General features: G+C 51.7%; 3 protein-coding genes across 3 annotated transcripts; all 3 read right to left on the reverse strand.

Moving 5' to 3' along the window:
- Positions 1 to 2,383: 2,383 nt before the first annotated feature.
- On the reverse strand, positions 2,384 to 2,839 carry PODANS_2_11355 (uncharacterized protein; the record flags this gene model as incomplete). Its single annotated transcript, XM_001911913.1, has 1 exon — positions 2,384 to 2,839. One exon carries the CDS (start codon positions 2,837 to 2,839, stop codon positions 2,384 to 2,386), a length of 456 nt encoding a protein of 151 aa, XP_001911948.1.
- A 491-nt stretch (positions 2,840 to 3,330) lies between these two features.
- PODANS_2_11360 (uncharacterized protein) lies at positions 3,331 to 5,118 on the reverse strand (the record flags this gene model as incomplete). The annotated part of the gene is made up of 2 exons (XM_001911914.1): positions 3,331 to 4,364; positions 4,422 to 5,118. The coding sequence occupies 2 exons, from the start codon at positions 5,116 to 5,118 to the stop codon at positions 3,331 to 3,333; spliced, it is 1,731 nt and encodes a 576-aa protein (XP_001911949.1).
- Positions 5,119 to 7,596: 2,478 nt separating this feature from the next.
- On the reverse strand, positions 7,597 to 9,708 carry PODANS_2_11370 (uncharacterized protein; the record flags this gene model as incomplete). The annotated part of the gene is made up of 3 exons (XM_001911915.1): positions 7,597 to 9,360; positions 9,434 to 9,608; positions 9,644 to 9,708. 3 exons carry the CDS (start codon positions 9,706 to 9,708, stop codon positions 7,597 to 7,599), a joined length of 2,004 nt encoding a protein of 667 aa, XP_001911950.1.
- Positions 9,709 to 16,126: the final 6,418 nt, after the last annotated feature.

The raw sequence follows: 16,126 nt of genomic DNA on the forward strand, positions 1-16,126 counted from the left end.
CTTCTCTACTTTTTTTCTTCATACCAATCTTCTTTTTATAATACACTTTTTTATATTTTTTTCAATGTTACCAAATGGGCGATGGAGTTGGTTCAACAGATTATCTTTCATTTTTTTTTTATTTTTTTTAAAAAGGTGGCTGGCTGGCTTATTCAACCCTATATTGTGTCATATTGGTTTTTTTGATAGGGCTGGTGAATCAACCTTCTGACCCTGGGATTTGGAGCTGTTGAGCGATGTTTCACTGTGAGTATGATGATGATGTTTGGGATTTGGGTGTTTTTGGCATTGGTTTTGGCATGACATGGCGATAGGATACCCCTTTGACAAATTAACTTATTAACTCACTAACTATTTGGACTGTTTTGGTCCCTTTACACAACGGTCCATTGACACATTTCTCGTTTACACATGAACGACACACTACTCATTCTCATCACTCACTCACTACCCACAACTTCTTCTTCTTCTTCTTCTTCTTCTTCTTCTTCTCTCACCTCCCATCAACATTCATTCACACATACTCTCTCTCTCTTTCTCTTCATCATCAACCTTCTTCACAGAGCAAAACAATCCCAATAATGCATTTCTAAAGAAAGCTAACTTACAACAAACCGCGTTAGTTGATTCTCTCTCTCTCTCTCGCGCTCTCGCTCTCGCCTACCTATTCGACTTTCATACATACATCATAGATTCAGCGTACCTACATACTATGGGCAATCTCTTTGCGTAATGATGATTATAATTATAATTCCATCACTGTTCAATACCTTGCTTGTTGCTCCCGTGGAGAAACATATATCACACACATCATGTCCTGCTTAGTTGTAACTATATCATTGAACGAGATACCCCTTGGTTTGTTTGCTTTGGATTGCACTACACCCTTGACAGCAAATCCCGTGTTAGGGAGACAAATATCTGCTTTTCAGGGGCGGGAAACTTGAATTCTTTTTTTTTTCAAATTTTCTTTTTGTCTCTTCTTGTTTCCCCTCTCACTGGGGATGGTACACCAAGGACTTTTTCGTCCGTGTACCCGGAGGAGGTACGGGTACATACATACATGAACCGATATCACTTGTTTCAATAATCAACACACTTCATATACGGAACATAGTTAAGAAAATAAATAAGAAAGAAAAAAAAGAAAGAAAAAAAAGAAAGAAAAAAAAGAAAGAAAAAAAGAAAAGAAAAGGAAGAAACAAGAGAATATTCTCACTCACCTACCTGGAGGTTACAACCTTTACTTACTTACCCACTCCCTAACAGAGAGAACAAAGACGCTCACTCACTCCCTCACTCAATCCTTCACTCACTCACTCCCTCACTCACCTACCTACCTACCTCCATAACACCTACCTACCTACCTCCATAACACCTGCCTACCTACCTCCATAACACCTACCTACCTAGCGAGCATCCTCAACCCCAACCCCCCCCCCCCCCTCCCCCGCCCCGCCCCGTCCCCGCCCCGTCCCGTCCCGTTTCATCCCCTGTCTCACCCCCCATCATGCTTCGTAAAGCAATAATCCCTCGTCTCACACCCCCCTTTCGTCTAAACACCCTACTAACCACCTGCTGACACTGGGGGTTGCTGCACGTAAGATCCTCCCGTCTGGCGTCGTGTTCCCTGCCGCAGACGCAGCAGGTCCAGGTCGTGACATAAACGGTGACGGGCATTTTCGCGAGGTCAATGTTGTGGTCTGCAGGTATTAGTTGGTGGTGATGGTGATTGATGGTGATGAGAGAGAAGCGAGGGACAGGGGATTGTTAAATACAACATCCAGGGGGAGAGTGACATGGAGAGAGTGATGATAACTATAGCGTTGTCTCTTGAGATGGAAACAACGCCATTGTCCCCTTGGATTTCTGTACAATTTCCTACCTACTCTACTCGCTTCGCAAGGGCAATAACATGCCGTTAGAGCGGTTGAAAGGAAGCCACAGACGACATACTCACCCAGAATAACTAGTTCAACACAGACAAGTCCTCGCTAGTCAAACCAGCACACCGGACACTTCACACTTCACAACACAAATCCATCCATCCATCTGGAATGGAACCCTCCGTTTCTTAACCCCTACTCGCTATATCAAATTCTGTTCTGTCTCGCTATACCTCCCTCCCCCCCCCCTTTCCCCACAACCCAACCCAAACCATAAAAAAACACAAAAGAAACAAAAAGAAAACCCCATGATGCATGCACAACCCCCAACCAGTCAATGACAACCTCAAAATATTCAAATTTCGCCACGACCCAGAGAGCCTCAAGAGACAAACCACACAAAGTCCACGCAAGAACAAAAAGAAACAACGCTTTAAACAAGCAAATCACCCTCCCCCAGCTCAACCCCCCACCCCCACCATCCACATCCTCGGCCTCTACCCCTTCACCCGTCTACTCACCCTCCCGAACCTAACCCTCCTCCTCTCAACCCTCTTAGCCAGCTTGTTCCTCTCACTCAACTCCTTTGACAACATCCACGACAAAAACCCCTCTCCCGTCTTCAGATTCTCCCTCTGGGCCCCAACAATCCCAATCAGATCCTCCACAACATCAGCCACAGCCTCCACCTCCTCGTTACCCCTGCCGGGACCCTTGATCAAGAACCAAAAGTGTCCATTCCAGCTTCTCGTAGAATTGCTCGCCATCTTGCCTTTATCTCCGAAAGGATTGAATGGCGCCGGCGATCGTCTGGTGATTAGGACCGAGAGTAACCTGGATAAGCTGGCAGGCTCTCGGTTGCGAAGGAGGCGGTCACTGCCCCCATCTTCACCCCAGTCGTGATCATCGCTGTTGTCATGATTTACCGCCACCGCCTCCTTGACCACCTCCATCACCACCCTCACCCCAGAATAAACGCAATATTTTCGCAAAATACGCGTCTTCAGTTGCCCTCTTGTTTTGAATTAACTCCCGCACTTTGGCTTCCACAGAAGCGATAACAACCCTCGCTGGTAACAGCGCAACCCGACCCGGAGCCCTCTAAGCCAACTCATGAGCCCCCACTTCCTCCTCCTCCTCCCCCTCCACCCCTTCTTCCTCCTCCCCTTCTTCCTCCTCCCCATCCTCCTCATCATTACCCCCATCTCCTCCAGGCCCCCCACCAGCACCACCACTCCCATTCCCACTTAACCCCCAGCCATTCGCCGCACCTGTCCTAGAAGGCCCCCCACCCGACGTCCCATTAGTCGTCGACCTCTGCCCCGGGACCGACTGCGCCCTCGCAGCAGCCCATTGTCTCGCCCGCTCAGGACTCGTCCATCTATTACCAGCAGGTAGTCAGCACCCCTTACCTTCGACATGAAAAACTAAAAAAAAGAAAAACTCACATTTTCACCCTCCCCTCATCCCCACAAGTAGCATACATCCCCGCATCCCTCGGATTCCAACAAACCGAATTCACCCTCGGGCTATGCGCCATCTTCTTGTGCACCAACTGCCCCGTCGTCCTGTGCCAGACAAACACGTTCCCGTCCTCGCTCCCGCTGATCACAAGGTTCTCGCCCGCTCCCCCAAACCCCGCCCGGATAATCACCTCGCCCCCCGTGTGCCCCTTGTACTTTTGAAACACCTCCTTCGTCCTAAAGTCGTACAACAGCGCCTCGTCATCGACCGTGTTGACCAACAACCACTTTGAGTCCTGACTCAGGCTGACGCTAGTGAGCCTGCTCTCCAGTATCAGGTCGACCTCGTACTCCCGACGAGGGATGTGGTAGATATGCACGCCGCGCCTGTCGTCCATGGCCACCAGCCACTCCCCATTCGCCGACACGACCAGGTCCTCGGTCCTATGCCGCCTGGTCCAGTTGTAGAGCAAACTTCCAGACAGGTCCCACTCACACAGCGACTTGGCCTTGTCAAGAGACCCAGTAATGAAGGTCCTCCCATCCGGCAGCCACCCAGCACTGCTGACTGGCTCCCCAAACTTCTCGAGCGCCACGACCAGTTCCCCCGTCTGCGTGTTCCACACCTTGGCCTGCCCATCCATACTACAGCTCAAAAGCATCGTGCTGTCGGGGCTCCACGCAATGTTGGACACCTCAGCGTCGTGCGTGTTGATCACACGCACGTGGTTAAACGTCTGCGTGTTCCAGATGCAAATACCCTTGGCACTACCGCAGGTTGCGAGGCGTTCGCCGTTGGGCGAGAACCTTATCTGCCACACCTCTCCCTGCTGCTTATCCAGCTCCACCATGACCTCGGTTGGGAACTGAGAGTGCTCGCACCGGTGATCCGAGTAGAGCGACGGCGGGTTTGTCGTCGTGTGATAGAGACACTTTTCTATCTGGTTGTTTTTCAGATCGTTGAGAAGCACAGCAAGTCTCTGTTCGGGGAGCATCACCGAGGGTGATATGGATTCTGTCGTCCCAAGTCAGCAAAACCCATAATCCAACAACTTGGAAACCATCAACCTACCAGATAGCTTCCTCAACAACTTCCGTCTGCTATCCCCTCCGGCCCCATCCCACTCGGCCTTGCGCCTCAGATCCTCCTGGTCTTGACACATTAGATACTTACTCAAGGTGCTGATAATATGCGGCTGATCCTTGCAAAGCGGCGTCAGCTCTCTCCTCAGGACCGCCAACGCCTTGTTCCTCTCGCCCTTCTCCAGAAGCTCCAGAAACTTTTGCTGCCTAAGTCTGAACCTCATCGAGTTGCGGTCCGCCCCAGGAGCGAGAATCAACCCTCCCAGTCCCCCTCCCCCCGGCCCCCAAAGCAGGCTCTCCGCATTGTCCCATCTCCCCTCCAGCACCGCCGCCCGGAAAGCCGCCACGTTCGGTGACTCGACCTCGTACCCCGACTGCTGCGAGACTATCTGGGCCGCATCGGCATACCCCAAGTCATCCAGAGCTTGTATAAGAATCCTCGTGACTTCCTCACGGTCGTGACCAAAGTAATCTGGCGGGACGCCGCCTCGGAGGTGGAGGGACGAGTACATGTCCTCGTTGTTGTTGTTGTTGTTGTTGTTGGTGTTGTTGGTGTTGTTGGTGTTGTTACCGTTTCCGGTTTCGGTGTTGCTTTTGTTGCGTCTAAAAGTTGAACCGTTGGAAGCCCAACCGGCTCTGTAGGATGATGATGATGATGAGGGTTGGGAATCGTAGTCGGTTCTCATGCCTTCTTCTCCAGTTCGTAATCTCTTGTTCGGTCGTGTTTGTTGTTGTTGAGGTACCAAAATGCCGGCGGTGGCGTCTTCGCCTTGAGAAGGCAGGTCCTCAGACTCGTCGCCCCGCTGCCTCCTTCCTAATATCTGCTGTGTTGTCGTCAGGTTGGGAGGGTTGGAAGCGGCGGCGGTGGTGGCAGAGGTGATTCCAGCCGAGGGGGCCTGCGGAGCGGGCTGCAACAACGATGCTATCGTCGAGGCTTGGGTAGGACTCGCAGTGGTGGTGGTGGAGGTGGCTGACGTAGTGTTGAGGGTTGGGGGTTGCTGGTCTGCCACGGCGATGGATGTTGGGGATCCGCGGGACTGGGGTTCTGTCCTCGCGGAATGCCTGTGGAAATGGTTGGGTTAAGGGGGCTAGGATATGAAGAGGAGAGGAGAGAAGAGGTAAGCAAATGTAATCGGCGGCGGGAATTGTTGAGTTGATGGGCACGGGCAAACGTGCGTGGAAAGCTTCTTTCTATGGATGTCGTCGTATTGCTTTGATGTGACGGGTCGTCGGAGCTAAGATACGGTAGCGGACTTGCTGGCTGAGTGAGGGGCAACAACCCCAAGTGGCTTGCTGACGTGCCGTCACTGCTGCTCCGGGGCTTGATAATTGTTAGTGAAGGACGTGGAGGTTGAGGCCGTGCCTTTTTAACCCCGATGGTGAAGAAAGAGAAAGAAGAATAACGATTGAGCGATATGCCCTCTAGTGATACCAAAACTTATTTTCAAGGAGGATGTTGGATTTGCAAATTCCAGAGCTTGAGAAGAATGTCTGGGGTCTCTGGAAGGGGGGATGTTGGGATGCTGGGCATGTGCCTGTTCTGACAAGCATCCAATGCCGCCTACATGCGGTAAGAGCATCTGTGACCTACCTTACCCGGGAAGCTACGACAGCGATGAGATGGAGCTACAAGGAAAGAACGATGTGTATGAGCTCAGTCAATGATTGTTTATATCATAAATCCTTTGCTTTGTCGAATGTCATTGTAAAGTATCAAAAGCTCTGGGTGCATATGTGGCTTGTCCCTCGTGATCGAGTGGGGACACCCACTGGCCAGTTGGTGCCTCACTGTGTTCTTCAGCGTGCGATTGGCCTGGGGAACAGCCTCATACTCTTATCGCGTGTGAGTGCAGCTTTAATGAAAGCCTAGATTATTAGTTCCCTCTATCTTGGTTTCAAAGAGTTGCACCACCACCTCTCTGTCTAAATCATCTCACACAGGTAAATCCCCCTCCTCAATCACGTCTGCAAAAACACTCCCAGTGCAAAAAAATAAATAAATATACATATAAATATATACTCAACGCCACTTGCTAAAATGCCATGCCATGCTAATAAATATATGCTACAGCTACAACGCCTCAATCCTAATCTACTCTCCCCCCTCCCCTTCCCTTCCTCTCCCTTTTGACCACCTCTTATATACACCATCTCCTCATCTCATCCCATCTCATCCCATCCCTCTCATAATCTCTCTCGCAAAAAAACTCCTCGTCGTCTCAAAAAAAAGAAAAAAAAGAAAAAAAAGAAAAAAAAGAAAAAAAAGAAAAAAAAGAAAAAAAAGAAAAAAAAGAAAAAAAAGAAAAAAAAGAAAAAAAAGAAAAAAAAGAAAAAAAAGAAAAAAAAGAAAAAAAAGAAAAAAAAGAAAAAAAAGAAAAAAAAGAAAAAAAAGAAAAAAAAGAAAAAAAAGAAAAAAAAGAAAAAAAAGAAAAAAAAAGGGTATAATGGACTCCCAAGAAACCAAAAAATAAATAAAAACGGAAGTCGTTTAAGATAAAAGCGGGAATCATGTAATACAGAGAATAGGCGTCAAATCAAAACCCCAAAAACGTAATAATGCAAGTTGTGCATTCCTCCTCTTTATCTTCATCAATCCCCGTCTCTCTCTCCATGTCAAAGACGCCATCGTGGTAAATAAACTATCAAAACGCCCAAAAAGTGCAGCAAAATGTTTGTTGTGGTTGTTATTCCCTCATGACTTGTCGTCCGTAAGGTCGTCGTATGTGAAGATGATGCCGGGGGCGTGTTTGGTGGTGGTGGTGTAATGCGTAGAGTTTACAAAAAAAATAATTTAAGAAAACGCCGTTGATATTAAAAAGCATGAAAAAGAGTCCAAGAAATCCAGGATGAAAAAGCCACAGATGATACAAGCGACGACAGCAGAATGAGAACAACCATGAGAATCATATCCACAACTCGGGTGGTATCCAGCAACGGCCCCTCTCGTTCGTACAACAGTGGATACCAAAACAGGCACCCGGGGGAACCAGGCATCTGGATCCTTTCGCTCCCACAAAAATCACGTCTCTGCCGGGTTCCCCCTCTCAAACATCGTGTCATCGTCTGATGCTGGTCCTCATCCGAGCATTGCAGCATCGCATCGTTCGATTTTCCTTCGATTTTCCAGAATGCCCCTTAGGTCGGCAGTTATCGGCAGTTGCTCGTTAGAGAAACCCCCCTTCGCCAGCACCGAAGACACCGACGCTGCCGCGCCATCCGCAGCGATCACGCTCGCTCATCGAAGTTGGCGACTGCGGTGGCAGGGGTGCTGGTGGAGCAGCCCGGGGATGGAGGTGGTGAAGACTCTGAGGTGGTGATTGCGGCATGGGAGGGTCGGCCGCTTCGCCGTTGCTCCCCCGGCTGCTGGTGTTGCTTGTGTTGGTCTGGACCAGCAACAAGCTGCTCGTACTGCTCAGCCTCTTGGTGAACTCGCTAAAGCTCAGGCGTTTGGCGCTCGAGTTGGATTGCCGCTTTTCCGTCTGGCTTCGTTGCAGAGGAGGGGGCGAGCCTGGGCCGAGGTTGGACAGTGAATCCTCGCCCAGCGCCGTTGAGGGAGAAGAGGCAATGATGGTCGCCAGCTGTGGTTGGGAGTGTGTTCTTTGAGACATGCCTGGCCTCGTCCGGTTGCCAGAGTAGCCTGTCTGGGGTCGAACACCGCTACTCGATGACAATGCCATTAGAGCCTCATGGTTATAGCTAAGCGGGGTCTTGATCGAGTGAGTTCTTGGTGGCGGGTGAGGTCGGTCTCGTAGGTCTGGTCGTCCAGAAATGTAATTCAAGGCCCGCTGAGCCGAACTGTGGTGGGATGAAAACCGGTCACCGTCCAAATCCGCCTCATCAAATGCCCCATCGCTATCGTCATCATCATCGTCGTCATATTCCGAGGAATCATCATCCAAGTCCCAAGCGCTTTTCAGCCCAGTTTGTTCGTCCAGGGCTGAAACTGACGCTGAAGCCGCGGCGGCTGTCTCTGCCTTCCGCCTGGCATCCTCAGCTTCTCGCTGCCTCCTTTTGTCATCCATGTCTCGCATAAGAGCATCAAATCGGGCCAATGAAGTCAGTTTCTCCTCGCCAGGAACTTCACGTTCTGAGCCGGGAATGCGCCGCATTTGGAAAGCACGATCCAGAATGGTTTCCCGTGGCCCTGGAGGCGATGTACCGGCATCCATAATAGGCGCAAGTGGTGTTGGGCCCGAACTGACACTCCCCCGTTCCCTCACCGGTGAGCTGAGAGCCGAGGACCGCCCTTGTGCCGAAGTCCACCCCTCGATAAACTCGCCCTGGTACTCGCCAACGGTGGTGGCCGGGGACGGGAGGTCGGCCGGGAGCATAGTGGTGTAATTCTGGAAAGCCATATGGTGCGTCTGAATCGAGCTCGTGGCCGACGAAAGATCACTTCGCTTGGATCGCAGACTTGGTGAATCCGAGAAAGTCACAGGGCGGTCGCGCCCAGAGTGCGTCGTGTGGCCCCTGGTGAATCCGGGTCGCGGTCCAGCATTCCCGCTGCCTGGCCTCTGGCTGTCGCTTAATTCCCTTGGACGGGTAAAAGGGTTGACAAATGTTGGCGAAGCGGGCGTGACCGGGCTCAGGGGCGCTCTGCCTGGCGGCATATTGGGCTGAATGAGCTGCTGGATGAAGCGAGACCAGTCCTGGAGATTGTATCTGGGCTGCTGCTGCTGCTGCTGCTGCTGTTGCTGTTGCTCATCCAGGGTACGGAGCAACAGCTGTGCCGGTCCTGTGTCCTTGTTGGACGTGAAGCCAGCCGTACGACTTGAGCGTCGTTTCCGCAGCTTGTCCGCAATCGGGTCTGGAATAATGTTGATGACCAGAGTCGGGAGGACAGGTCCTTGTTTACGATGGGCCATCATCTGCACCTGACAGTCGGTGATGCTGTTGATTGAGTACTGCTGTGAAGGTTCTTGGTCGTCCTATCGATGCCACATGTTAGGTCACGCCACCCTTCGAATCGGTTCTCCTCGTCTTTCCCAAAGCACAACTCACTTTGGACTTGTAGATCGACAGATAGATGCCTTCGGATGGCACTCTGAACAGCTCCCTGGGAGCCGAGCTCCTGTTGGACGGCGCGCGGATGATACCGGCCGTCCGGTCCCGCTGGGGGCCACCCACAACCAGATATCGAGGCTGGTGACACAAGGTCGTCAGTACAACTTGTCCACTTGCCGGTCTTCTCAACAGCATCCTTCTCAACACACCTTCCACAACGCCCTCCCAATGATCGTGCCCCTATCCGGGGGCACGCTCAAGTATCCCTCCATCTTGCCGCAGTTGTCGAGAAAGGCCACGGTCGGTGCGATTGTCGTATCAGAACCAAAGACGATCGTGACAATCGGGAGAAGGTATTAAGCATTAAAGATAGCGCGCATCGTGAAAAGAAAAAAAGGCGAACTGGCGGTCCACGGTTCCGCTTTCTTCGTCTTCTGGCTCCCCGGTACCAGCTCGAACCTGGAAGCGATCGCTGCAAGGGGTTCTATTCCAAACGAACAGCAACCGACACCACCTCAAACAAACAGCCTGGTAGCCGGCAGCAAACGACAAGGAGAAGCGGTGGGGAACAGAAGGCAGAAGGGCAAGAGAAGAAGAAGAGGAAGGATTTCTGTCTGTTGTTCAGAAAAGAGACGATATCACCTCCGAGGAGGCCAGTCGGGTCAGGGTTGGACGAGGTCAAGCAAGGGACGAACCGTGCAAACCAGGAGTGTCTGGAGGCGAGATTAATAAAAGAGCCCACCGTGCCAAGAGGCATTTTCAGTGAGCGAACCTGGAGAGGGGGGGGGAGCAGCAGCAGCCAGCAGGTACCCAGGGGTTGGGATGGCTAGCCTGCGACTCTGACCAGGTTCACCAGGTCGACCAGGATGCCCTCGGTTTGACCCCATTGGACCAATTTCCAATTGCCTGCCAACACTTGGTTAGCATCACTGCAGTATCCGCAGATCCAGCGAGGCACCGACCCGGTGGTTCTGACCAGGAGATAGGAATGTTCTTGTTTGGCAAAGTGAAACGGGGCAGCATTCCTCTGCAAAGGGCTGAGGGGAGTGAAGTGAGTGTGACAGATCAACAAATGGCAGTATACATCCATCAGGTGCCTCGTGCCCCTTCTTTTTCCCGTTCGAGCACCCCCTGTGCAGTCGCTAATCGTGGGAGAATGTGGAGCCCCACCTCTGGATCAATGAGAGCGGGACTTCTAGAGAGAAATGGGTTAGGGTGGTCTATCGCCGGGCTTCGGTGAAAATGGAATCCCCAAGTGGCCCATCAAATTGACCAAGATCGACAACCTGTGTGTCACCACATCTTTTTTGATCTCTGACTCTGGAGGGAGGGGCACGGAGGGTGGTAGGGTTGCAGTCTGTGCCTCGAGGACATCATCTGCTGTAAGATGGCTGATCTCTGCAGAGAAACAACCGGGTTGCCCCCTTCCAGATACGCCTGAATGTCAAGAGCTGTCGTGGTTTCGGACCCTGGCGGTCCTTGGGATAAACGGGGACAGATGCTGTACATTGTCTGCAATAGCCGGCGCTCATATAGATACCCTGCAGCAACTTTCTCTTATAAAGTTGCTCCTGTCGGTCTGTTGTTTATCGCTCTTCCCGTCGGTGAGACGCACATATTACTTACATATGTTGTGCCCTCAACTGCAATACCACTCTAGACTCTCACTCACTCAGATCCTGTCGGAGCGGGGAATTTGATCTTGCACTCACTCACTCACTCACTCACTCACTCAGTCCAAGTGTTGGCTCCGTAAAACGGCCCCTCTCGTCCCTGGTTATAGGCCATGTGGTTCGGCTGCTGCTGGCACGGTCCTGCACCATGTATGTATGCACTATGTATGGATGGACAGTACATGCATTAGCATACGAGCCAACGCCTATGTGGCTGCGCAAAAAAACAAAAAGGAAGCTTGCAGTGCGACTTGTCATTGAATTCCACATTCGGGGCATTCTTCGTCGTCGTCGATACACATCCGCTAGACCGAGAGCAGTTTGGGAGCCTCTCGTACACTTTTGTCCCCTGCCTCCCCGCTCCGGAGTTGACCCCGAGGAGAAGACAGACGTCGGCGGCAGAGTGGGAGGGAGAGAAGACTCAGATCTAGGTTGTGCCACACTGTCGGTGGTGGACGGGCTGTCCGGCTGCTGACCGCATGTTCACATCCCGGCCGAACAAACGGGGAAAACGGCCGGGAGGTCGCACAAGAGAAAAAAAGAAGAAAAAAATTGCAATATGGAAAGGAGGCACGGAGACAGGTACTCGCCACCACCACACCACATGAGAAGCAGGCATAGTGGCGTGCTGCCGGTCCACTGTCGTGATGGTCGAGTGCGGTGAGGAGCCTGGGTGTCGATAGCGGCATGGGGCTGAGAGCGAGCCGCAACATTGCATCATGCCGCCGGTGGTTCCAGCTCGTCGAATCAGTTTCTCGTTGCCGCTTGTTTTGTATCTGTTGATCCTTTTGATCTCTGGCTCAGATGCTGCTGCTCAAAAATCGAAGAGGTTGGCGTTGGCGATCTTGAGACGGTTTGTGCATTTGCGGGGTTATGCTCAATTAACCCCCCGATCTGGCAGGGGTGAAGACCAGGGGTGAAGACCAGGGGTGAAGACCAGGGGTAGGTGCTTTCTGCCATCTCGTCGTTGTTGACCTCTCCAATTTTCATGTCTCGTCTTCCCAGCACGATTCCGCAGTGATGCGGCAGCGGTCTTGCCGCATATATGCTGTGCAGTATGCGGTGAGCAGGACATGTCTTTGCCCCTTGGCCCCATTCGAACGTCAACAGAACGGTGAACGGTCCGGCCCTCACCTGCATTCCGCTTCCTCCTGAATTGTCAGTATTGCTTTTTCTCCGGGTTCAAAGAGGCCCACAATCTTCCCAGTCGAGAAGTGCCTGCAGCAGACAGTCTGGGCATGAAATGGCACCAAGTCGGACACGGTCAGTCAAGCTGAGCCCAAGCCGTTTGACGGAGCAAATCTATGGATTTGTCCGTCTCCATGCCGCGTTGCCCGAGGTGGAAGGTGAAGGTCAGGTCACGGTGAGACAACAAGCTTATTTTCAGCGACGGGAATCGTTCAGCTTGACGAGGTGCCGCAAAAGCGCCTAGGCGGCGACGGCAGCAGCGATCTTTGAGGCCTGCAGAAGCCGAGATCGAGGTCAATCAACAACAACGTTCTTGTGGGGGGCCCGGAAGCAGCCGTATCGTCATGGTGACTGGCGATCATCCAAGAGCTGCACCTGAAACATCGGTTTCCATGACGGTGACAAAAAAAAATGGTGTTGACAGGATCGAGTTGATGTGTGGCTGATCAATGCCGGCGGAATCTTTCCGTTTCATTTGGACATCAGACTTGGGAAGGAACACCTGCAGCTGCATGAGATGCAGGACATGAACCTGCCTTCCTCACACATCCGTACCTTCCATATCAAGTCACCACTACAACAGCCACGGCAAGAGCCACCTGCTATTGCCACATTCATCTCAATCTTTTCTTGACCGCCCTTCAGACAACTGGAAAGTCTCTCCTTCTCTCACATTCTTTCGGACCTATCATCGCAGCTCTTTGGAATATTCTGCCCGAAATGGCTGATGGCACGCATTTGACAACCCTCTTTGGAACCTAGATACGCCTATCTGCCCCTCTCCTCCCCACCCACGCCCGTCTCGACCAGAAACCCCCGAGTCCTGGTCGATACAGGTCACTGGACTTATCTCCAGCACGAACATGTACCGGTGCATTCTATCCACTGTATCTACCTGCCTTGCCCGCGTTATGGGTATGTTGGGGGCACATGCAGCACGCCATCATGCGCCGTCTCCAATACCACCAGGATGCTTGGATGATATCAGAACCACAGAAACGAAGTTCACCACCCCTCCTCAGCTTTCGGCACAAATTCAAAACGACAGTGTTCGAGGCCTTCGAGTTCGTTCCGGTTTTTACTAGTACGAACAGGCCGCGGTCGTTGGTGTCATGGAAGCACGTCGTCAAAGTTCCCACGGACCTCACAATGGTGGAGCAAAATCATTCCAGACAAGCCCATGCCGTTTCCAGGATTTCCTTCCGAAAAGTGCTCTCGGAATTCCAAGTCGTCGGGCTCCGCTAGTACCATCGCCGACCGAGGTTGTCCATGTTGTAATTTTAAAATACGCACGGCTCTTACCGGTTCATCACTTGGTAAATATGAACTGACCCAGAATCTACGATGACATACACGGCACCTCTTATTTGTTGCTGAAAAAGACAGCCTCCTCCTCCTCCTCCTCCTGCTCCAAGTCATGGCCTTGCAGCAAGTAAATATATATGCCAATTCTCCGACTGGGATTTGTCCCCGAGCGCCGCACCGAAGAAGGGGGATTTCACCACCGAACCGGGCTCCACTCCGGGCCGTTGCGCTAGTGTCGTTTTGTTGCGCGGTTCCTGAACAACCCCATCAGTCAGAGGGTGTGGGCACGGACTACGACGTCGACGTCGAGGTGTCTTTGCCTTTGCAGGGCACGTGTCTGCGTGGCATCGTTTTGATTCGAAGTTTTTCTGTGTAGGGTTGGCGATAAGGAGGTGGGCTGTTGTTGGGGATCGAGATACGAAGTCTCAGGTGGTTTTGCCTTTAACCGAGCGTTGCGGCAGAGAGATCGGAGCTAACACGGGGTGGTGGTTGAAGAAAGAAAAAGGGGGCGATCTCCTTCGGTAGTGTAGCCGATGGGGACTTTTTGGTGTGTGCATTGGGATTAGTTCTGGTTATGTAAGTTATCACAAACATCATCACAGGTTTGGGAAGCAAAGGGGGTTGGATGGGTGGGCGGTAACCATGGCATGGCATTGTTGGTAGCTGTCAGAGATTCTGGGTAAGTCTTTTTTGGTCGTTGGGCAGAAGAAGCGGTATTCCCTTATTTGATCATAGCAGAGAATCAGATATGTTTCCGGGTGGTATGGCACCTGCAGTAGTCCTGCATGCGAGAGCTGTGACAACGTTGGATCGATGCTGCTTTTGGCTTAGGTTTTTGCTTGGGTGTTGGGTTGGGGGTTGGAGGGGTGAGGGGAATGGGATATAAGTGAAGGGGGGTATAATATGGCGATGATGCCTGGTTGGATGCTTATGTGTGCCTGATGGGATAGGTTTGCAGTTGGGTATAATGGGTGAGAGAAAGGGATCATGGAAGCCCAATGGACAAAGTAAGCAAGAGGACGGGTATTGGAATAGATGGGAATACGAGGTGGCAAAAAGAGAAAAGATTCCGCGCATTACTGATTGCTGCAGGGTCCATGTCAAGAAGAGATGGATGAAACTAACTACAGTCAATAGCCTTCCGGGAAGCAGGTTTTGTACATGTAGTAGTTGGGGACGGTATGTCTTGCCGGAAGCCGGTGCCGATATGCGGAGCATGATGACCACACGGACTCAGTGTCTAACTGCACATCAGTAGGTGCTCGTTGGCCGAGTGTTTATGGAGAGCCCGGCATCCAAGGACAATCTGCAATCTCATCTGCCATCGGGCTGTGAGCTGAATATAAGTGAGATGTACCTCCCGTACGCGGCAACTAGAGACCCCGTGCCAGATAGCTGGTCATGAGCACAAGCTTTCTCTCGAGGGATACCTCGTGGTTAAGGTGAGAAGTTAGGGTCATTCACAGATTCATCAAACGGTAACCATTGCAGGAGGAGTTCTCCAACCAGGTTATACATGCATCATCACAAGCCCTCGAGCAGATCACACAATACACAGGAACACACTGGAGCTCATCAACACAACGCTTGTCATTACTATCTGCTAGAACACAACTATCTAACAATACAAGCCATCAGGAATAGCCGTATCTCCTCGAGTATCATACAGCAACAGACACCAACCAAACTGCCGGTGTCGTACAACAACAACAACAACAACAACAACAACAACAACAACAACAACAACAGAAAAGAAACTTATCCGTGGAAAAAGTGTAAAGCCTGTAAACGCCAATCAGCAAAAAAAAGTATCGTAGCAAAGAAAACAAGAAGGAATGATAAGTAGTAAGAAAGAGAGAGAGAATCACCACGGTGAATACCAGTCTCTTGCCTTTCTGACCCTGGGACTCTCCCAAAAGTCGTTGGTTGGGGAGGGCCAGCGTTGGCGGCGGATTGTTTCCATGTTTGGGAGGAGGGTGCCGTGTGGTGGGTGTTGGAGTTGGATCCTGGGTTGCTGTTGACCTTGGGTGGTGGTCTGCTGCTTGCTGGATTGTTGACTCGGGAATGTGGAAGGCTGACCCTGAGTGGTAGTAGTTGTTGACTGCTGCCTCTGCAGCTTAACGTCTCCCCCCAACTCCCTCTCCCCATCCCACTCATGACGCCACCCCTCCTCCAACCTCATCAACTTGCCCACCAACCTGTCATTGCTCCTCCGTCGCCCCATCCTCCCCACACAACTCTCTTGTCAACCGCTCCATCCGGCCATGTATCATGGACTTCTCCAGCTCCTCCCACTCCGCCTGCTGCTCGTCTCCGTGGCGGCTGCTCCCTCCCCTGCCTCTCCGCCTCCAACTTTCCCCAACTCAGCTCTCTAATCTCTGACAATGCGTCCCCCAACGCGCCCCCCTGTTCTCAGTCTCCGTCCATAGATCCGGTTTGATCTCGTCCAACCTACTTTTTATCCTCTCCCTTTCTCTTGTATACTTCCTTCTTCTTTCCGCTGTTCTTCGGCCCAGTCAGGATT

Source organism: Podospora anserina, chromosome 2 (assembly GCF_000226545.1).
Source record: "Podospora anserina S mat+ genomic DNA chromosome 2, supercontig 2".
NCBI lineage: Eukaryota > Fungi > Ascomycota > Sordariomycetes > Sordariales > Podosporaceae > Podospora > Podospora anserina.